This window comes from Melanaphis sacchari, unplaced genomic scaffold, assembly GCF_002803265.2.
Source record: "Melanaphis sacchari strain LSU unplaced genomic scaffold, SCAv2.0 Contig1_pilon_pilon, whole genome shotgun sequence".
NCBI classification, from domain to species: Eukaryota; Metazoa; Arthropoda; class Insecta; order Hemiptera; family Aphididae; genus Melanaphis; species Melanaphis sacchari.
The window spans coordinates 5,057,187-5,083,363 of NW_020270976.1; the positions used below are offsets into that span (position 1 = coordinate 5,057,187).

The window sequence follows — 26,177 nt, forward strand, 5'->3', positions numbered from 1 at the left end:
CGTCGTCGTGGCCGACGGAGCCGCCTCCACCGCCGCCACTGTCGCCACTGCCACTGCCGCCGTCGACTGTGGTCATGGTCGCCGTGTTGTACGGCCGCGATTACCTACCACCGTCACCGCCGCCGCCGCCGCCGCCGCCGGTCCCGCTAATCAACATTAACCCACGCCACTGACGACGCCCCTCCGACACCGCGACACGGACAGAATAAATGTTCGCGGGCGAAGAGAGAGCTGTCTCTTTTCCGCCCCCGTGTTCTTATCTCTCTCGTATTATCTCTTGTGCGTTTGTTTTTCCTATTTTCCCTTCCTCACTAAACGACTACACGCTCACGCACACTTATAGGTATACCTGGTATACGATTATTATACCCATTACACACCACTCGCACGCGATTTTTTTTCCTCCTTTTTTTTTTCCTTTCTATCTCTCGCCAAAATCACTCTAAAAGATTATCCTTTAGTTGGTTGTTGATTTTTTTTTTTTTTTTTTTTTACATCACTTTATTTTGTTCTCGTCGAATGCAAGTTTTGTTTTAATCCGTGGATCGGTAAATGTCATTTTTTTAATTTTCTTGGATTTTCGTCTACACATATGTAATTTTATTGGACGGTTCCAAGAAACGACAACGGAACACGCGCATGTTCGATCATTAATGATCAATTCAAAAAAATTAAATTTCGATATCATGGACTTTTTTACTGTTTTCGTGTCACCGCCACTCCCCTTACTCTATAGTTACTCGTACGATTATAAAATATAAAAATTTATATTGGGTAAACACTTATATCTCAATACTCGTTATCTCCGACTTGCTCGTCAATAACAAAGCAAATTTTACGTTCAAAAGAATCAATTTCATACTATTATTTCATTATAACAGAGAATTGACCTTTTATCAAATTTAAAAGTATAAAATATATAGTAACATTGTTAAGACCATTATTAAACTTACAATTAAATTAAAATTTCAAAACATTCACATTAAATTCCTTCAAAATTAAAATATATATAGGTATAAAGTGATAGATAATATATTTTTATTTTTAATTAGAAAATAGGTATATTTACTGTTACTGTTAATCTTTTGGAGATGAAATTTTTTGTTTTACATTAGTAAGACTGATATACACAAGCGGATACGACGTTATTTGCATACTATATTTTTAAAACTTTTAAGAATATATCGATGGGACAGTCAATATATTATATATTATAATTTATTTTTATTTATGTTTCCTGATTTCCTGGGATTAGAGCAGCTCTTTATATTATATATATATATATATAGGTTTTTGTAACTTTCTCTTTTCTTACATTTTCAATATTCTTTGAGCGTATGGTTATTGATTTTTCTTAAAGTAAATATTTCACTTTATACTTTATAGATATACTAAATATGTTTGCAATACTTTTTTTTTTCATTTTCCACTGTAGTCATTTTATGCCACGTAACCACGTAATATAATAGACATTATATTTGTATTTACTGTTCATATACAGAAGTTGAGTAACAAGACATAATATTATTTATTTTACATTTTTAGAAATTATATAATAAAATACTTATGAATTATAATAGTAAACGTGTGTCTTCATTAATAAACAAGTCTTGTAAACTATTAAATTATTAAAATTCTTTTATAAAATGACATATTTTGTATATGAGCACTTTTAAAATTTAAACCGACCTTGTAGACATAAAAGTTTACATTCAAATAGAAAAATAAAATAGAAAATAATGATCTACAGAGGTGCATACATGTTGAATATATATTTCAAATAAAAATAAAATACGCATTTTTATAACTTATAGTTATCTGTATATTGTTTTAAACTTAAATTACGAATACAAATTTTTCATATTTTTAATGGAAAAATAAATGTTTTAAAATAATTAAAAACTTTTGCAATTTACTATTAAAAAAACAAAAAAACTAGATTAAAATCTTGAAAAAAATGGTTTTCTGGTTTACTCTGTTATTGAAATTACAAAATTACTCAGATATTTTAATAAAATTAGACATTATATATTGATACCACTATTATTATTATTTATTTGTTAATTAAATTTGGGTAATATATATTACGCATATCCCCTATAATTTACCAACACGTATACCCACAATCGGCATCTCATACCATACTATATATTTTTTATGTAATTTGTATGTAATAACACTAATAAAAATTTATTTTGAAAGATTTCTGTTTAGAGGTATATTGCATAAAGTGAGAATGTTTGATATTATTATCTACTCGCATAATATTTTAAACTGTTTTATTTTACGAAAATAAACTCAATGCTAAAATATGGAATACTAAGAATACTTTATAGAAACTTAAAATCGATAGGATGTACTTTTAATACAAGTATTATGTTATTTTAATGGTCACATGATATTATTAATTACTCATAAATTGATATATTATTATGACGTCCTATACGCGAAGTCTACAGTTGGTGTAGTTTCATTAACGTCACAAAGATCCGATAAATTATTAAATAAAGCTGGTTGGTGCTTTGCAGAAATAAGTGTATAGAGGTATGGGTGAGGGATTTTTTGTGAGGATGAGGAGAGGGGGCACGTGACGCAAAAACGGAACGTTTGAAAATGACAAATTGGTATAGCTAAATACGCAGCCGCCGCCGCTGGCACGACACGGCGGTCATGGATATATATATATAAATAAATATGTCGTAGGATTATTCGGGCAAAATGATTAATAGCTGGGTGGTGGCATGTGATATCCTCCTCGACTCTCGAACCACAACCGCTCCTCCGTTTTGTCACTCTTTGCCTGTAAACGTTTTGTGTTTATTTTCTTGGTATTTTTTATTTTACACCCAAACATATCTAAACAACCGCCATGCAACAACGACACTCAGAGAGGCTTTTTCTCGTTTTAAAACCACCGTCTTCAGTTCTCAATACACTGGAGCAGCGCACCCCTTCAACTGCCTCGGTTATGCTATGGCCACAACTTTTTTCCCTCTTCTTTTTCCTTTTCATAATATTACACTCATATATATATATATTTAAACGTAACGAGTTTATTATAAAGTATTACGGTACTTATTACTATGCTAAACCACGAGATTGGATTTCCATTAGGAAGCAACCTGCAGGGTTGTGGACATAACTCACGCATGTATATTCAGATCCAAAAGATGATTGTTATTTATTATTTTTTTTTTTTACTTTTTCGTAAATTTTGATAACACTTTTTTACAATAATGAGTATTCTGTGCAAGCAATTTATAACCAATAAAACTGCATGAAAACAATTTCTTAACTTAATATTGACCACTGGAATGTTTATCATTTCTTATTAGATATAATATTGATTTTTTTTCTATTTGACAAAGTAAATTAATAATAATAATAATAATAATAATACTATATTTTTTGTCATGCATTTTGAATGAATTATGATATTAAGCAATTATATTAATAAATTAAATTATAAAAATTAAATTTGTTGATAATTCTAACAAATTTAATAAAAGTTAAATAAATAATATTATTTAAGCTGTAATATATATATATATATATATATATATATAAGTCCACGTAATTAAATGAGGATTTTGAGTTGACATCAGATAAAAACACATTTTCTGAAATGTATAGGTACTAATTGTGTTTAACTACCCATTGTGTTAGTTTTTCCTTGTAGGTACAAAGTAAAAATAATATAAAAACAAAATAATTAACACCATAGTATATAAAATAAAATAATTTTCCTGTTTTATAAAAAAATACTATTCGAGGTAAAAAAACCCACTGTACCTTGTCAATCTTAAATATTTTTAATCTATTAGTAAGGAATGATGAGAAACATTAAACGTTATTTTGATATAAAATATTTCAATAGTAGCGAGTATAATTATAATTATTATTAAGTATATTGTTAGCCACACTTAAGTTATTTATAAATTTACGAACTGAACATGTTAATACTATTATCTGTTGCATGCTATTGTCTATACCGTCACTGTTCATTACTAGGTACATGCAAATAAAATATTTGTACTGTCATGTTTTAGATTCCTATACCATGCAGACCACAAAAAACATTTTCGGTTTTGGTGTATGAGATCCCTGAAGACATTCCTGATGAAGACATTCGGCATTCATTGTATAAATTTCAAACTGTCGTCGAAGTTGTTAGACTTTATCATGCGGGTAATTATTAATTTATTAATTTAAACTATACAATGCAGTAAAATTATTCTAGTTCACTGAAAAACGAAATTTATACACGTAATAATTCAATATTATATTAAGAGTCCAATAGTTGTATATTTTTATTAGTATATTTGAATTCATAATCTGCGATAAATACGTTTTATTATAATTAGAAAAAATAACGATTAACCATAAAAGGAATGTTTTTATACTCGTGTGGCTTTTATTGTTTAATATACGGTTTTAAATTGGTAAGCTTACTTTTACTTAAAAATTGATATGAAGTATTATTATTCTTATAAAAATAAAATTTTACTTAAAATAACTTTACTAGTTTACCATACATATTATGATGAGTCATGTTTTGCGAGTATCCATCAATACCATACAAGATATATACATTATATCTTAAAATAATAAATAATATTTTATAGGTAGTTGATAGTAAACACTATATTAGTAAATTACATGATATATTATATGGCATAAAATAAGATATTTAATACTCAGTTATATGTTTTAAAGGTGATGACATTAATTAATTAAATAATTAGTTCGTGTTTACATAATGTTTGTACACGGGTAATCGGTTTTGTTCGTAATTCGAAAGTTTCCGAGGGAGTATTACTCAAAACGATAATAATAATAACTTACCATGTTGGAACATCATTAAACATTACTAATGTAAACTACCAAAACAAATTCGATGTAATGTTTAAACGTCAGTTATTTAACTCGTAAAACAACAGTATTAATTAATCAAACCTCTGAACACAATAATATTACTTACTGCGTGCAAAAAAAAGTTTGAAAATTTAAAATTAAATAATTTGGAAAAATCGACAAAATTAGTTTTTGAAGATTTTTAATTTTTAAAATAGGTACCTGCTAATGCTATGGAATAAATATTTCAATTATTAATCTTAATTCAGTGGATTTTTGTTGTTGACACATTTATTATTAAGTATCTACTCAATATGCAATAATAGATTAATAATTTAAACCAATAATTAGTATGTGCACATTATATAAATGGATTAAAGTCATTATAATGCATATACTTATAAGTAATATATATATATCGTACTATTTAACAAAATTCAAATAAACATATTATGGTTTTATTTGCCAGTGGACGTTACTTGAGTGAGCGTCGAGCCTTACATGAATGTTTACCGTAACTATCTTACACACGTATTATACCATAAAGTGTACATTGTACATTGAAAAATAAATTAACTAAAATAATAATTAATAATTAAAAGTTAGTTTAGGACTGTAACGTAACAAGGGTTTAGCAAGAATTATAAAAATTGAACTAAATGACATAATTTCGGACATCTCTGTACTATTTTTTACCATTGTTTATTGCAATATGTAAATAATATTTTTACATTTTTTAATTATTTTATATTTACAAAGTTTCAACTTTTATAATATATTTAAAAAGTACTATAAAAATAAATCTTATAAGTATAAATGTACATTAAAAAAATTGTCTGATTTCATTTTAAATTTTGTAGAACATAACAGTAACGTTATTACAAGTTAAAATTAAATCTTCGAGATGTTTATATATATACTAATTCAACATTGAATACCGTATTAGATATTATTGATAAAATTTACAATCTAGTGTCTGAAGTCTAGACCGATCTCAGAAGATAAAAGGTGTTGCGCAATATAAAACAAAACGAAATGAAAAAAATAATATGAACAGATGAATTATTACTTTAAAATAATCTATCACGTAAAGATGAAAAACTCTTTTACCACGACCAGTTGCAGTTTGGTCATTTTTTCAAAAACTTATGCTATAATATAGTAGTTTGTACGTGAAAATATACGTCAGTTTCTAGTTATCTCTGACGTTATCCCTTCTACTCATAGCTACTTCTTATATTCTTCTTGTAAATACATCATATCGACAATATATTACATGCGTACGGGAAATATTGGTTTTCGTATTTGAATATATTTCTGTTTTCTTTACTTCTATACAGATATATACTTTAAGAAAAACATCATTATGTATATGTTATATTTTCCATATATGTTTTTCAATACTCGGAAAAGAGTATAAAACGAAATACTTTTGAAAACTATACGCAGAACATATCACTAGCATATTATAATATATACGTATATATTAATATACGCGTGTCCGACGGCAATGCCTCTGCATGGGTGTCGGATTAGGCTCGTAAAGAGTATTATTTTTATTTTTTTTTTTTTTCACCTCTACTACTCTCAGTCACTCACCTACTCACTCATTCACATGCTAATCACCTACCCGATACGTGGAAATAATGTTTACTGGTTCTTATTATTTCACCCGAGGGTGGATAAGTGGTGAAATACCACCTCGAAATTATAATAAATTAGTCTGCATGCATCCAATAACAACCATCACTGTATAAGATATATCTGCTGAAAAAATTATTTTCTCTCTAACTTTATATATATAAGCACTTAATATTATGATAATATGCGATATTATAAAAGTTCAAAATAATTTGTACTTTTTTTTGTTTGAAATCTTCACTCATCAATTTAAGGAGTGCACAAAACAATTTAATATTAAGTAAAACTAGAAAAATTAATTAAAAATAATCAAAAATAGAGTAATGAAGAAATAAAATTAATTTTGCTGTAGAAAATTAAATAACTAAATTATCTAATGCAGTAATTTTTAAATAATTAAATTTTAGAATATTTTAAGTAGTGTAACTCATTTTTATTGCAGTAAAGTTAGACAATAATATGTACTGTGAAATAAAAAAATATATTTCTTTTCATACTAAAAAGAAAAAAAAATCAAAAAATTATAACGATTAATGTTTAAAAAAAATATGATACTACTTTTTAATTAATAGTAAAAACTTTTTTATTAAAATATTTCTAAAAACGTTTATACTTTTCTAGAAAATTATCCCAATGCAAAACAAAATACGAGTACTATTATAATTATATAGCTGTCTTGGGAATTGAAATCCAATACCTATGTATCACATCCAGGCTGAGTTGTGGTTCATATACAAGTATTATTATAATAATACAATAACATAATATATATATATATATATATATATTATAGTTGTACCACTATAGGCTAGGATTCACTGCGACAATAACTAAATTATAATTCTTGGTCCTTCGACGCTCAAAACATGTTTATAACCTTTCGGACGTATAATAACATTATACTGTATTAATTATTCCTTTAATATATGTATACAAAACATAACTTTCTGATTAGTTTTAGTTTAACTTAAATGAAAATTAGAATATTGAGTCCATACCTAATCACCCGACTTAATTCAGTTCCAAAAAAATCCAAGTAAAATAATTTGTATAATACAATAGATTATTATGAATTTTTATTGATTAATACTTTAATTTAAAAAAAAAAATAATAAGAAATATTTTTTAAATGACTTTTTAGATATAACTGTTTGCTAAATATACAGTAATTATAATATTCATAGCCATAAGCTTGGCTTTTATAATTTAAAATTTTTGTTCAATTTCAGAAAATCGTTATTAGATTTATTATGCAACCATTTGTTTGAATAATAATAAAAATAAAAAAAAAAAAAAAAAAAAAAAAAAACATAACTAATACAAGTGATATTTTAATAACAATCTAAAAAAATCGTTGATTAAATTATAACTTCTAAACTCGATCAGAACTTTTCATAATACGAATTATACGGTAGAATATTGGGAGAAAAATTCGGTTTATTTAAAACATTTGCATCAATGTAAAAAGAACGTTAAACGGTTCCCCTGAGAGACGATATTATGTAATAACAACTACGTACAATTATATTTGCCCAGTACGTATAATAATATTGTATACAGTAGAATAGCTGCCTCGAGCATTGGAATTCGATGCATCTTTTCTGTGCTTGATTATATTATATTTTATAGTCGTTGTAATCTTATGTATATACATATATATATATACTTGTTTTATACCACTGTGGTCTATAATATGCTATAACAGTATTGTAATCGCGCATTCTTTAGATGTCGGCACGCAATTGTTTATTAGTTTATAACTCTACGAAATGAATATCGGGTAGAATACATTCAATGTCATATTATTTGTGATAGAAGCAATTTAAATTTAAAACATACAATTTTAGCTAAACATCGTGAAATGCATCATGTGATAAACATGTCAGATGGCTGATGATTTTTTTTTTTTTATTTTGATGAGCAGTGGGTATAATATTAAGATATTACGTTTTACGAGTACTAGGAATACAGTAAAACAATATGTGTTTTCCATAAATAAACCAAATTCTATTATAGATTTCTATAGCTATGACCAAGTTAAATCTTTTTACATAACATCATACCATATCTGCCAAACATTAAAAAAATAATAAAATAAAATATATTTATACAACTGAAATTTAAAGTTATTTTAAAATGTTTGACAATAGTGTTGTATGCTGCAGTATATTTTGAAATCATTTTATTCAAGTGAATTTTAATAGTTTTTAAGACCACAAATAGAGTAAGGAAAATAAAACACTACAATTTTTAGTAGTATTATTTAGTTGTTTAAATCATTAACTACTATTTTAAATCGTTATTATTGTACACTGTTGCAATTTTCCAATAATTTTCGATATAATGTAAACGCGAAAAACTATCGATATGCCACCAATAAAAATATGTAACCCGATCGCGGAAAAACTATGCTATAATAGCTCTCTGGTGCAGAGTAATAAAATAATAATTTTATACGTACACGCCACGGCCGCCGTATTTTCAATGACCCTTGTTTACCATATTGTTTGACTATTTGGAAATAATATACATAGGCTACATCAAAGTTAAAATTCGAGTATCATGCCAATGAATTTTCCTGGTAAATATAATATTACAGTTATATTCCCTTATAAATAATATATAATCATGCATACTATTATTATCGGGTATTATTGTTACACAGTATATTGCAATTAAGTTGATAAATATTACAATAAATTAAAAATAAAATAAAATTCAAATTCAGCTTAATAACCAATCTAACTTTCTGGTTTAATTTAAATTGATATTATGGCATTATCATATCAGTCCATTATTATATATAATACATTTTTATCAACTTAAAAATTGTAGACTATTTTGTTATATGTTTAAAATAGGATCTTCTTCTAATAGATTTTCATGAAAAGTAATTTAAAATGTTGAAACTATCTATTGAATAAGTTTCAAATTAAACTTAAATCCTCCTAAAAAATATATTTAAAATTACGCATAATATTAATCAAATCCAAATTCAAGTTTGATTCTACACTTAATTTCGAACACCACAAACATAGAAATTAATTAAATTTTAAGCTTACAGTTAAAAACACAGTATTAATATATTATAATAGCAATTAAATACAATAGTATTAAACACGGATTGATAATTATATAAATAAATCTGAAATTTTAAAATCAAAATACATTATAAGATAACATTATAATATGATGTATCTATATACATTCCATATAGGGAGATACTATTTATATAAATTTATAATTAAAAATTTTAAATGCAAAGTTTTGAAAAATCTCTAAATTCTTCCGTTATGTTATAAGAACTTCATTCGAATAAAAGATCATTAAACAACAGAAGTTATTAGTCTGGTTTAAAACTAATGCGTAGAATGTAATATACTGTAGGCGTTTAGATAAACTAAAATATTATATAATTAATGAATGAAGTAGGTAAGTCTCGTGTGAGTCTTTTTCGAGGAAGATTCTATAACAAAGAATAAATTTCACGTAACACTTTATAAAAATATAATATCATACTCAAACATTAAACTTAGTAAACGATAATAAAATTATGTACTCGAAAGATTTCATTTTTAATTTACAACATAGGAATATTCCAGCTGGATTTTGTTTTAATACGCTCACATCGGATCAGGAAGTGGCAACGCAACACAGACCTGTGGTGATACGAAAAAAAATATAAAAATAAATTATTTGATTTGCTTTACAATAAATAAGTATTTATATTTTATTTTATAAATTTGTTTTATTTTTCACAAACTGAAATCTAAAGTTTTGATTTATTTTTAGTCCAGAATAGGTATTCATCTGAAGGTGTTAATTGTTATTGATTTGGTTTTATTTGAAAATAAATAAACCGAATATTAAATGAAAACTATTATTATGCTTGATTAATTACTCTGCGAAATTGTGATACATTTACATATATCTAAATAATATATAATGATATTTTAAGAAATTTGATTGTTATTAAAATCTCCATAATCACACTGATTGATTTTCTTATAACAATAGCGGTTATAATTGATTATTTTGATTATTTTTTTAAACAATCATGTACACTACCGTTTTTCTATATTATATAATGCGTGTTGTTATAAAAATAATATGTTATGGCGTGATACTCTCTGTGTGCGAGTAAAAGGAATTTCAACATTACACAGCCGGACGTAACAGCGGGTAGCTGATATGGTGTACATGGTAGTGGTAAATGATGGGATATGGGAGGGTAGTGGAGTGTTATATCCGTTTCTACGGTTTCGACAGCAGAACTAGCTATTGTCGTCACGAGTTTCCAAATCCATTATCTCCGGGAAAATTACTCTTGCTGTTATTCTCCTATATTATACATATACACAGATACTGAATAATATATTGTATGGTTTCATTTTATTCTCGTATTTTTTATCGTAGCAAAAAATAAGTTTGCATGACGCATATAAACAAATGAGTTAAAATACGCACATAAATTATCAAACTGACCGGGTAGTCTGGTAACCTAGCCCCGGTTTTAGGTTCAATTATGGTTCTATCACAGTTTCAAAACATTACTACCACACATGTATCTATCCGTAAACCACGATTCAACTAGACGAATTCAGCAAACTAATAATCGGGTGCATTGAATGCAACATTCGTATTATGTTTGGTTAGTAAATTATTATGCTAGGAGGGTAACCATAAATTAAATACAAATACGTACAGTTCATAATATATACCTAACCTAACCTTTATAGTATACAAGAGTAAAGGGTTTATAGCAAAATGTCAACCCATTAATCTGCTCATCCAAATTTCAAATAATTATAACCTATTAACTAGATACTCCTTTAAAATTCATTTCAAGTTTCTGAGCGTAGCAATTACCATTAATTTATATATTTTATAACATTATGAACTATTATTATTTTTTTTTTATATATTATTATTGTACCTGCTTTCACCTCTTGGAGTAGTACTGCTTCAATGTTCATCTTTAATGGTAGTGTCTGTTAGCAAAGTAGATCTAGTTAATAATAGGAGACTTAAAATAAAAAGTTCCAAGTACTTTTAAGGTAATCACCACAGAAAGAAAATTTATAGGTATATCACAATTTGTTTGATATGCACAATTTTTTCAAATAATTTTTAACTTCATCAATATCGTATTTCTCAAATTTATATGGGGGGCATTACTTATATAACAATAATAATAATATTTATATTGTCTATTTTAGTTCATTTTTAGTATAAAAAAATATTAGCAAATGTTAACAAATTTAAATTCATATTATACTATTAAACTATCTAATATTAAAAATATACAGACATTCTAATCAAAAACTGCCATTTTTTATCTCCAACTACACCTAACATAAAAATCTCAATAAGCTTCTTGTCTCCAATATAACAAAAAAATTCTACAATCGACTCTACTACAAACTTCTCAACTGTCCAAATCTACTAGCATCGAAAACTATACTTGATAACCACTATAGACGACTAAAGTGACGTTGGTGGAGAGATCATAAAATAATCTAACCACCACTCTCCTCTATTTTCGTTCTTTTCTTTATATACTACTTTTAACATTCATTACTAAATTCAATCAGTGAAATATTACCAAAAGGTAATTCCCTTACCCAAGAATATTATGCCACTTCCCTCTTTTCTATAAATGTTGCTTATTGTATAAATATAAATACAGATCATGAAAATTAATAAAAAAAAAAAAAAAATATTTGACTATTATATTTTTTTAATGGATAAATTAATAATTATTGAGATGTATTTTTACCGAACATTGTTTTATATTAGTATAATATAAAATTTATATGGTTTATTCAAATTAAAAACATTATATTTAAAAATTTTCATAAGCATTTTAAATTCAATTTTTAAACAATTCATCTAAATAATGAAAATTTAATAAAAAGACATAGTACATTTTATAATTTTATCGACTAAAATTTTAAAATTTAATTAAAATATATAAGTTAATACAAGTTTTTTCATATGTTATTTAAATTATAAAAACACAAAAATATAAATTATTTGAACTCCCCAATTTCTTTTTGAATTATAAATGTTAACAATTTTATTTAAAAATTTGAAACTTTTCGTTACTTACATACTATTATTTGCCATGATACATTTTTTTTTTTTAATACATAATTTAATTTTAAACTATTTACTTAATTTAATCATTCACACCATTAAAAAACTGTATGTAAATATTTACATATTAGTTAAATATAATAATTGATAGATAGACATATAGTAATATTATATTTTATTTCCAGTATTATTTTAATGTTATCATAATATATTGTAGTGTGTTGGACACACGTAATTATTATTATACAATAGTTATTTACCCTTGTTACCTTGTTATTTTACTCTGACAGTATAAAATATATTTTGACTTATAAATAAAAGTTTTTAAAAATATAACTCGTTATATGACTAAATGTGACCCACTTGAACAATAATATTATTATCGACAAACTACAGAAATAATCAACATAGTATATTGAGATATATTTTACTTAACTCTTCATTAATTCATTATACAATGTATTATGACAATAAAGATTTAATTCATAAGTGTAATAAATCACCGTAGACGGTTGATGAAAAATATGCTACTAGTGATACCTGATGTGCATATTATTTGCTATTATTATTTTTTTGGTTCTACAAAAATAAATAACTAATTTATCTAACTGTACGATTTTGGTTTCTATTGTCCACAATAATAATATACCATCATAATTTTTGTGAGTTGGAACAATACTTGATACTTTGCACGTCACTGTACAAGCATAATGTATAACAATTATTAACAATAACAACCCGGATGATTGTCAAAACAATACAATTATTCGTTTTAATCTGACTTCAACTTAACGTCATTAAAAAAAGCATAGTTTTGAAAATTAGAAAAACACAACGAGGAAACTATGTCGTTTTTTTTATCAATATTATTTATATATTATTTGTTTTAAAAATGTAACTCTACGTCATAAAATACATTTAAGACATAATTTTTTAATATTTTTCATATGAAACGTGTATCAATTGCAGCTATTTTAATTATATTTTATTATCATTTACCTAAAAGCAAATTAAGTTTTTAAAAAAAAATATTTAATTTATTATCTTTTTATTTTTATGCTCTCTTATTGTGACATAATATCAATAATATATTTTAATAAAAATGTGCTCAACAAATACCAATAAGCTGAACTGCACGACAACAGTGCACCTAAAATGCATAATCGTTACGCCGTGCCTTAATTATTTTAATATTGAAATTGGTCAATATAGTGTTATTAAATTTATCGTACAAATAATAATTTACACTAGTAGATAATAATCTTTCTTTATACATACGAAACGTTAAATATTTTAGAGCAATTCGTTAATATCTGATCGATTTGTTTGGTTTTAAATATATCACATTATTATTATTGTACCTGCGCATTGTTCCTATATTTTATGAGCTAGGGCTTAATCGTGTCGAAACATGTTTATTATATTTGTCTACCATTGAATTATTTAAAAACTATACTTTAACTGAAACATGACGTTGTGTATATGTACATTCTAATGGACATTTAACTACTTCAATAATACTATTATTTAGCATATGTTACTGAAAACCTTGCGATATATACTTACATATTTTATATGTACCAAATAATGATATTAAAATATATATTTACTAGTTTAAAAAATTTAATATTATACATAAATTCAATTAAACACACATTTCAAATAATTCATTTAAAATTGAATACTATGATAATATTTATTTTTAATAAACATCAGCCTTCATAGAACTCTGAAATTTATTTAATGTACACAATTAAATTTAATATTACGACAATTATAATTAAATCAACATTTTTTCTAATTATGAGGTATATAAAATTATATTAAAAAATAATTGGTTAATTACTATTTACTAATACATAATTGAAAATACAAAAAACCAGCCCACAAAAATCCCCGAGTCACGAAAGTGTAGCAAATTAACAATTATTTAAGATTGATTTTGAAACGTCCAAAAAATATGAATTTATAATAATTATAATAAGAATTACTGTTACCGTTATGTTATTATTGTTAATGGATATAATATTTTTTAACCAAATATTTTTTCTTAAAAATAAACTAAAATTAATTTTTTTTAATTTTATTTTATATAATTTATTCTGTACTTAAATAAATAATCATACTATTGAACAATATGATATAAAAACATTAAAAATTCTAATCGTGTAATAAATGATAAAATAACGGTTGTGGCATCGTATTTTACCATCGTCATAGAAGTTTATACGTTAAAAGTTTGTATAAAAATGTTTCTATAATTCTTAAACAAATTGTATAATATTTTTAATCGTTTTTAATATAATATTGGTATGATACTGAGTGGTAATATCGTATACTTTGGTCAAAAAGTACAAATATCGATAAAATTCAAATTTTGGAGGTGAATGGCAAGTTATATAAATAACTGCTCTTGGACGATACACTTAAGTCTTAAACATATTTTTTATGATATTATTTATCATTTTTAAATTACTGTAATGTTTTTATATACTTATATATGTATATATATATTATAATATTATACTATGTATAATAAGATTTCAAGACTTGGACATTGTCCAAAATCAACGTTAATACCTTATTTACTTCAGAACCACAAGTGTTTTTACCAAAAAATAAATATATTATTAATACATTATATAAATAGTTTTAGTAAAATTAAATTATACGAGCCCAGTGTAGGGTAGAATCTATTGTTATTATAAAATCACTATAAAGTCAGATTATAGTGTTTAGAATTACCACGAGTAGGGTTATTCTTCGATTATTTCAATGATTGTTTTTCCCTCATCAAAATATTTAATTTGTTAAAATATAACTGCATATTTTTTTTATAATTTGACCCATAGTCACTGAACAGCACTGAACTAAATCAAATAATAGTCACACTTTAATTTGTCATTAAAAATGTAATAATTTATAAAACACACGATGTTTTTAGATAAGTAAAGAATACATTCAAAACACATTTTTTAGACGTATCTACGATATAATATGTGCTTCAGTTTTAAAATCTGAAAATTAAAACTTTATTAATTAATACGTTTTCATAAGACATTAGAAATTTAAAATAAATCACATAATACTATAGTTAATGAAATGCGAGATTAACAATACTACTTATGTTCCCGCTTATAAGTATGATTGTTTTTCGTTAAATTATGTTAGACGATATAATGATTTAATGAATGGTGGATGGTGGAGATGATAGAAAATTATGTAACCTACTTTATACACAGTTGTTATATCACAAATCATATTTTTCGAAATAAATTATAGCCTGATGAAATCTTATAGATTACAATAATATCATTATTATAATATTATGTTCCTGGTATATCGAATACTTCTAAAATTATTATCAATTTTAGTCTTCGTTAAAATATCAACAATATTATAAAAACAACATCAATCATAATAATTGTCATAAATGTATGGAGCGCATATGACATCGATCTGTATTGTTGTCACTGGATGAGACGTGTACATTGGGTATGGGCGTGTGGCCTCACGAGCGGAGTAATAATTACACCTCTTGTGCACATTTATTTTACTTAAAGTATCCTATTCTCTTATACTCGACCGATAACTATTAAGTTTTTACACAGTTTTCGTAGTATTTAAATATTCAATCGAAAGCATTTTCAGAAAAAAATTCTATAATTATTTTATAGTCATTATAAGTACAGTGTTTTAAATTTTAAACATTTTTATGTTGTATCTTATAATATGATTATACTATCTGGACACTATTTTATTGTGAATACTTCTTTACTTTCAGAGAAGCCATAATGTTCATTGAACATTTTAGTATTCTATACATAAAATATAAATTTAACGAAATAAAATTGCATCCTAGAAAATAATGTAATTTAATAAATAAATTAAAATATAATTTTTAACCATACATTAAGTAATAAGTATATAACAGCAATACACGTGAATCGTACCTCATGAATTCATTTGGTCTATGCGTGTGTTAGAAATTTTCAGTTATAAGCAAATAGAAGCTATACGATAGGTGAATTCTAAAAACAGTGATTCCTACCGAATCACGCTTGTTGACGATACAAAATTAGTATTTTTTTTATCCATTTTAAGATAGGGTTGGAAAGCATTATAGAGAAAGGAGTGGTTGTTTGAAATATATTTTCACAATGACAGTGGCGGGTTAATGCAGTAATGTAGCGATATATTATGGGCGCGTGCGTTCCTGTCCATAATATAATATTATAATGTTATGATTATCGGCATAATTATCGTTATTATTATTATTATTGTTATTATCATAGCTTTTGGTCTACAAAAAGAAACACTTAACGTGAATTAAAAATAAATATTAATAGTGCCAGTGCCCCAGTGGAGTCCATTTGTACTGATTAAACCAACATTTTATTTATTTATTTTTTATTTATTCTGTCCTTCGCGTCCGACAACCGGAGTCGATATCGCTTCGTACTGCTGTATATATTATTATGCTGGCTATAATATCCGCCTAACATTATAATAATATGCTCCTACCGAAAATCTTTTGCATAATGTATATTATTGCATACTCACACACACACACAAACATCACAAACGATAAAAAATACGAAGGTGGTTTCGATATACAGGGCGATTTACCAAACATTCTTGCCTTTATTTTTTTTTTCGTGATAAATTTATTGAGATTCTGATTTTCGAAATTTTTCAAGTATACTCAAAGATCATATTATTTTTAATTTTTTAAGATTTTTATACTACTTTATGAGTTTTATAAGGCAACACGAACTTCCATTTTTAAAGTAAAATTTGCCTTATACTGTACCTAAATTAATTATTGCATATATTATTTTTTATATTTAATTCGAAATTTGAACGAATAGTTTTCAATTATCTAAATACTAATGATACTTAAAATAATAATTCTTAAAAAAAAGTTTTACAAAAATATAAATATATTTAATATAGAATTCTGCGGTATTTAAAGAAAAATAAAACGTTGTATAAACTTGAATAATTTTTAGAAATTATAAATGTTGATTAAACATCTTCATAATATCTTCCAAGCTAATATTGACGCACCTATTATCATTAGCACACAAAGTTAAATAATTTTCCAAATTTTAAATTTGATACGTTGAGACTTTTAGAAAAATCATTTCTCAAGTCATATTTTACAGTTAAAAAGAGGTGGAAATAATATTTTAGAGAACAGTAGTTTGATACTCCTTAGTCAGTAATAAGATCTCAACAGTTTTAAAAATATAAACCTATCGAAAGATTTTTCAAAAAAAAAAAATCATATTTTGAACAACTGCGTTATAGAAGAAGAAAAAGATTGGTGAACACACTCAGCGGATCACAGTAGTGAATCACTCTGTATACACACGTGGCTACCTCAAGTATGTATGTCTATGTATGTGGTGTGAATGTGTGTGTGTGTATGTGTGTGTGTGTGTGTGTGTGTGTGTAAATGGATTGGTTACTTTCTCGGGCCCTGTAGTTCCGTTCGTACGCGCATTATACATACATTTCCACAGACGTATATTTCGTACACAGCGATGTCGGTACATATTATTATTATTATTATTATTATTATAACCCATACGTACCTAAACGGGATCTATATGTGTGTATTATATGCGTTTATCGGACGTGGTCGGACCGGTATGTGTAAGAAACCGTTCGGGAGTTTTCGGCGAGGACTCTGCCCGCGAGGGGGTTGATTTATTTTATGTACGCCCGCCCGCACACGCACACACGCACACCCACACACAAACCTATGTCTGTGTGTATATATATATATGTATGTATGTGTATAGGTATAGGTATATAGGTGTACATTATCCACTGGTGGTGTACACGCGCGTTGTGTTGGCTACATCGTTTATCACGTCAGTTGTCCGCGCGCGTGAGTTCTCCGGCTCGACGCGGCGGGAAAGCGGCGTTTTGGGGGGGGGGGGGGGGGGGGGGTTGGGGGGGGGGGGGTCGGCGTACGAGTAGAGTCGGTTATTAATACCTTCGACCGACTACCGCACTACTCTATACCTATAAATATATGAGCGCGAGCGTGTGTGTGTGTGTGTGTATACCACATTATACCGTTGTATATATACCACCCTCCGTCTCCGTAATGCTTTACACATAAATACGCGCGCGCACAAGGGTGAACACGGCGGTATGTACGTGGGCAGCGGCGGCGGCGACAGCGCGCGCAACAGCCGCGAGGCGTGCGGAAGAGTGTTTGCGCGTGTATTTTTCCGCCGCCGCCGTTGCCGTCAACGAATCATTTGTTTAAACCCGTCCGCTGGGCAGACGGTGGCGGAGAGCGCGCGCGAGAGACTAACGACCGGCCGTCGGTCTAATAAAGAATTCCCGTAACGTTCGTGACCTTTTCCACGCTCGTATTTTCGACGACGCCTCGAGCTTGTGGGGGGGGGGGGTGAGAGCGATGGGGAGAGAGTTCTGGTCCGCCACTCGATCCCTTCACACGACCGACACGACCCTGCGAGTCAGCCCTACGGCTCACCTGCACCCTTAAGCCGCACCCTCTCCCCGAGCGGTGCTGTCGGCGGACCGAGTCGACCGTTTGCCGCTGCCACGGTGTTCTTACGCCGAAATTTACAATTCCCCCTCACCCCGCGCATACCGTGCTGAACGCGGGTCGCCGGCAGCTAAGCAGCCCGTCACTTTATTGTTTCAAACATTTTGTATTATGCACACATCCATACATTATATCGAAGATATATTATAATAACGCCGAGTTGTAATGGAAATGTATTGGTTCAATGAACACAAACGTGTTTAAGAAACCATTAGCTGACTATTGAATCATTAAATGTTTTGTTTACTTTTTTTTGAAAAATAGTAGAAGACTAGTGACGGTAAATATAATCGTGTTTAAAAATTTACTCTTGCGAATAAAATATGTCCACTATACCAGGTACCTGTAATATATTAGTTTATTGAAAATAACTAATACAATGTTTAATCGACAAGTTTTTTCATCGATATATTATTGATTGCATCATTGCTTTGTGAAACTTAATAATTAATAATATTTCATTACTTTTCATACACACACACACACACACATAGTCCTGAGTTGTATTTTGGTTTTCTTATTGTTTGCGTGGCCGTTCAATTTACTATTTTGATGTTGATTTGAATTTTTTTTAATACGTATTTCCAAAAATTATAACTAAATTGATAAATCTAAAATTTTATGTTTTTTTCGTTATTTCAGTTAAATTATTTTTTATAGTGGACGTACTGACTATGGACGGAAAAAAGTAACATTTTTTAAAATTATGTGCATTAGTGTTCGAGATATTTATAGTATTGGCTAATGTAGATTTTACTAATCATATTTGTTGATATTACGTAAATATCACATGGTTTTAAACTTTTTTGATAATCACCGTAAATAAAGAAAACACATTTTTTTTTCTATTTTAATAGGTTATAGATATAGTTGACAAATCTCTGTGGCCGTTCTTTTATCCACAAATGAAACAAAAACTTTGTTATCATAATAAAATTAAAATAAACTTAATACATTTTTATTTTTTATTAGTACCTACATCTACTTATTAAATCGATTTAAATGGAAACAATCACAGGTACACGGAGTAAGAGAGTTTCCCGAATGCGTCCCAAGAAAAAAAGTGATATTTTTGACATATACCTAATGCGTCTCAATTCATTTAGAGTTACCCAGGTTGCACCACGAGAAGCTAAACTGACTTATACACCAAAAATATTTTATGATTCTCATTTATAATAATATCTTTTATTTTAAACTTATACACTTGAATTTTGAAAAGCGTACTAATTATTTTAAATAATGTTTTTTTATTTAAGAACAATTGTATTTATTTAATTATTATTTTATACTTGTCAATAATTTTTATTTACTTATCATGTTATCTGACAAGACATTTTTAAAAATTTTTATTATATTACATTATTAAATATTACGGCACTACTTTGCGCGTAAGTTCACTAGCACTTATTGACAGTAACTTAGTAAGTTTTTGTCGTGCTAAATTATTATCAAAGTTGAAATGCAACTTTTTCACCATTTCCAGTATTTAACAATCATAGCTTTAAAAATGAAGTACCTATAAAGTATTATAGTTGTGTATTTGAACCACCATATTCAATCGTCAAATCTGTATTTTGAAAAGTGTATTTTAGATACCTATAGCTATGGACCAAAAATGCACTCAGACTATGAAAAAGGTAAAAATTAAAAATGGGACGCACTCAGGATATCCTCCATTATAATAACACTACTTATTCCTGATCCCTTTCTACTCAAACACTTGTAGGTAAACACGCACTCGCACCCACAAAATCATATTACTCGTACGTGTTCTATTTTTATCTTTAAAGAAACAATTGCATTATAGTCATAAAACATGACGTAAAAGTATTTTATTTTTATTTAATATGTTGTATGCATTGTAGAGCAATAAAAAATGTAATAATTTTTTTTTTTTTTTTTAATTACGGTGCTATGTTACTTTATACTTGCAATTTTGTCCACATTCACCTCGTCTAATGAAAATAAATTCCAAACTTTTATATTTACTTTAAATTAATGTGAATAGATGAATGTTTTTCATTCCATTTGTACTAGTGAAATGTTACAAAAATTATAAACAAAAAAAAATATTATAAGCATTTTAATATGATATAATGAATCAACCGTTGTGGTATACAGTATATAAAATATAACTCTAAGTTACCACAGACCGAATAGCTAACTACCATTTTAAATAAACTTGTAACTGTGAATATTCAAGTGTTAGTATATATACTATATAGTTGTTTAAACTAATAAATATTACTTGTACTCAATAAAAAATTTTAAAAATGCCTGCAAAATATATTGTTGCATTCCAAGTCGGTGCATTTACATTTTTCAGGTCATTAAAATATTATAGTTATATTTTACGTAAAAAAAAGATTTTTTTAAAAAAATATGAGTTGTATATGTTCGTGTAAAAATTAACTCAACATTAATTATAATTTATTAATAGTTTTTATTTTTATTTTTTTTTGTAGATGACAAAAAAAGTAATAATTTAAAAGTTCTCAGAAACTTAATAGAATCATAAAATAACTTGGGTTCAAAAAAAGCCTAGTTTATCTTTTTATTACATAAAAAAGTTTTCATTCAATGTAATACATTTAATCATTTTTTAATACATTTTCTAAAAATTCTATTTCATTTCCTATTTTTTTATTTTATACTTTCAATTACATTTATTAAATTACATACAATAAATATATAAAATATTCTGTAGGTCAGAAATACTTATAGATTAAATATAATATATGGATCATCATATTATGAAATAACTTAGAAACTAAGATTATGTGAATAATGCTTACCTCAAATTAAAATCTTAAAATATAGAAATGGCTCTTTATTTCTATATCATAACCAGTTAAATGATAAATTTGAAAATGTAAGAATTTAATATAACTTTTTTCAGTTTGTATTTCAAAAATCATAATTAATTTCTTATTTTTCTTTTTAAATTAATAATAAATTATCACATCGATCAATAATTGTACTGTGTACACATAACATAAAATTTCTCCAGAATACCTTTAAAACTTACCTGCATAATATAGTTATCATTTATTTTTGTAGTTTCCATACTAGATTTTACTAAATACACCAAAATAATAATAATGGAAAACCAAGGTAGATAGTGCTGATACTGGGAAGAAATATCAAATAAAAGACTGTCATCCAGCGTCTTATATAATGTACTTGACTTAACTCATTTAATGTGTTCAGTTAAAATTTGTCCCATATTATTTTTTCCTCTTTAGTTTTTATTTTTTATTTAAAATAATTTAATTTTATAAATAATAATAATGGATTTCACGTTAAAAATTCTTCGCTCTTTTTTATGGTGTATAATAATTATATGTATACAAAATTGTATAATAATATTAAATTTGATTCAACCTTTATAATAAATTATTACTTACTAGTATAAAGTGTAATTGGTGAGCTCAATTTTCGATTCAGTCGTTGTATCAAATTTCGATGAAGTAGTGTTTCAATTAGGTAGAAAAAAATGAACCGACCATCTTATTAAAATGATTTATTCAAGTTCTGTTCTACTGCGACGTTTTATCATATTCGCAATATATACTTGTATAATATACACGGCATACAGTTTATTATAGAAAACATCACTATAATATACTTTCTTAGAAATATCGATATCTGCAATCTGTTTTAATAGAACAATAATAAATAGAAAAAATGTTAACTGATTAAACAACAACAAAGGTATTATCCGTTTTTTGCAGTTTTCAAAAACGTATAATACAATAATTTGTTTACAACATCCACAATCTAAACCAATAATTGTGTATAATAATTTATTATCAATAATATTTGATTATTATACAACATATACGTAAACAGTGTTTAGTAACATACACACACACACACACACACACACACGTTTGGTGAATTTTATTTTCAAAAATTTTAAGTTAGAGTAACGCAGTGATAATATGATTGTACCTATATACGCGCACGAGTAAGGAGTTTGGATAATTGTCTAATTAAAAGGTTATTGTAACATCAAAATTTTAGTAACAAGCATTTTAAAGTTGTAGTAAATTATAAATACAAACCAAGTGATTGTGAAATACGACAACGAATCATTATAATATAAAAAAAATAATTTAATTATTATACATGTACATAGACGAGCGCAGACTTTAATTTCCGGTTGAGCCTGGAACAATAATTAATGCTCTAATACTCGGACAGTGCCATTAATTTATTTTTATTTTTTTTAACACATTAATGTACATTATAATTGTAAATTAAAAACTGTGTAAATAGAATCAAGTTGTGCGTGCACACAACATAAATGTGTTAATTTATAGACATGTATTTTTAAAGTTAAAACATAAAAAAATAATATTAATACAATAATAACGCACAATAAGAAAAAAACACAATATCCACAATTTAAAAGAAAAAAAAAATGGTTCAATGAACAAAAAATAGTATATACATAGTACATAGTATACATAGTATTATATTATATAAACATAATCACATATTCATTTTAATTAAAGAATTATTAACGAATTCTCCTTTTTACCATACTTTTGAATTCGTCTGTGACCATGTCAATATTAATACTACTCGTAGATGTTAGTTTTGGTTCAGTAAACATTGATAATAAACTATTAATTCGGTCTCGATGTATATGGTACTCCTCGATTTATATTTTAGTACTTGTTGTTAATTTAGAAAATACCCGTTCACAGCAACAACTTGTAATTGGTATTACACTGAATAATTTCAGTACAGTGAAAAATCCATTAAATGATTCTATGTCATTTTTTGCTTTCATATAATCAATCCGAAAACGTTTTGATTCATTATTGGTATTAGAATCCGGTTGAAATTTTATCGAGCCCCTAAAAAATTCTTGTCGAGTCGGAGCTCTGCCGGCACGCCTATGGGACACGTACAAACCTATCACACAGGATATAATTACGTAGTCGAAAACAGTGGCACAATTATCGGAAATGTTGGGTGCGCAATTCACTTGGGCCCCGGTTTCGGGAGACCCCTAGATCTCATTTATGATATTCCTACAATAATCTGCTATACCATAGATGATTAAAATATACATTATACTTAATCTATGGTAATATACACGTATTAAATTATTTATTTTAATGTAATAAATAATATCGTCTTATTACTCTTTTGAGTTTAGAGAATTCGTATTAAGAGTACCTATGTGAGAAACCAGCTGTGTACCGTATAGCCTTTTACAGTTTAGGTACTAAAATTACCGAAACGATGCGATTGATGACTTTTCTACCGTAAAAACACGAAAGAGTTCATTTTTATGTTTGATTTTATGAAAGAATAAAAATATAACTAATAATTATTAACTACACGTCGTGTAGGAAAACAATATTTTTTAGAGTTATGATAAAGTATGACTGTTTCTCGTTTTTATTAGCAGGTGAGGCCCCCCCCCCAGTCCGGAAATGTTCACACGGATCCATTATTACCAAGTTGCACCACTGGTCGAAAATAATAATATAATATGTGTTACCTGAGTGGTTATTATTGGTTACAGTTTAAGCTTATGAAAACACCAACGTTTCTTTAACGTGCCTACCTATCCCCGTCTCGGTCGTTTAATTTTAATGACAATACATATTATGATCTATTTTTGGATGTTTTCAATATCGCGGTTTATAAATGTTGTTATTTATAATCGTTACAATTTGACTTGAGTATAGTTTATCAACGTCGACTGCTGTGGTCATCGAAATCATAACTACGTATCACTATCGCGTTTCCTTCGTAGAGCATATTGGTATTGTGTCATAGTTTTTTTCTTCAGACACGCCAAACACCAACACGCATGTCCCATCCGCGTACTATGAACCTATATAATATTATATAATATTATTGTCTAAGATATTGTGCCCCGCGGCGTGCGAGCCAAACGACACTCGACCGATTTTCTTTCTAGCGACGTCACAGTGTTACGGGCTAATAATTTATTTTACGGATATCCGTAGCCGCATCTGTATATATATGACCAATGCGGCATCACTGTTTTACGGTGGTTTTTTTTTGGGATGTAATAGGGATGGGCGCTACTCGTCGGGTAGCTGGCCGATCTCAAAACGGGAGGTCGTAATAATAATTATAACAAAACACAGAAACGCAGTACAAACACTGTCGAGTGCGTGTAGGTGTGTGTGGGTGTATGCGTGGGTGTACGAGTGGGTGTATGTGTGTATATGAAGTGTATTTTATACATGTATTTAGCGCGCCTAGATAATTGAATTCTAAAAATCCTGAGGGCGTCGCAAAGGCGGCGGCGACGGCCGAAACGGACGGCGGGTGGCAATGATAGAGTTTTCTGTTCCGCGACCCCCCTATCCTTTGACCACCCACACGACCCACCGCCCGGCGACGGTTTTCCACTTGCGACGCGTCGCGTCTCCCGCTGGCTGGCTCACCACGCGTATACATATAACCTTTCGTCACCGCCGTCGCCGTCGTCGCGGAGAGCTCTCGCCGCGTCGTTCTAATTACACGACCGACTAGACGACGGCATACGGTTTTCGCGACTGTCGCCAGGCGCCGAAAACACTGTCGACCGATACTCCCATTCGTCATCGGTATACTCATATAATACTGTTTATATATAAATATATAAAATTAGTGTGAGCTATTGCTGTGCAGTTTAAATTTTAACGATATAATATGATATTATTGATAAAATTAACATAATAGTATGTATTCGATTTCACCTAGACGCAAAGTTTTTTTTATCGAAACTCTACGGTCCGTTTAGGAAAATATTTTATTTTTCAACTACATTTGAAGACAATATAAATCATTTTTTTTCATTATTATTATTTATTAAGCGTGTCTTCTTATAGTGCTTAACCTAAAATCACTACTAATAAAAGTTGAACTGGTTTTTAAACTAAATTTCGTAATTTAGAATATGATAAAGGCAGCATATTTTGTTTTAACCTTTTTTTCATCTAGTTGAAAC

The 26,177-nt window shown here is 27.6% G+C and overlaps 1 protein-coding gene across 1 annotated transcript in view; it reads left to right on the plus strand.

Moving 5' to 3' along the window:
* LOC112593180 overlaps window positions 1–26,177 on the plus strand; it is a 62,773-nt gene that overhangs the window by 26,805 nt on the left and 9,791 nt on the right. Inside the window, exon 2 of the mRNA XM_025337516.1 lies at window positions 4,050–4,188. Coding sequence (XP_025193301.1) covers window positions 4,050–4,188 — 139 coding nt within the window. The remainder of the gene's footprint in view (window positions 1–4,049; window positions 4,189–26,177) is intronic.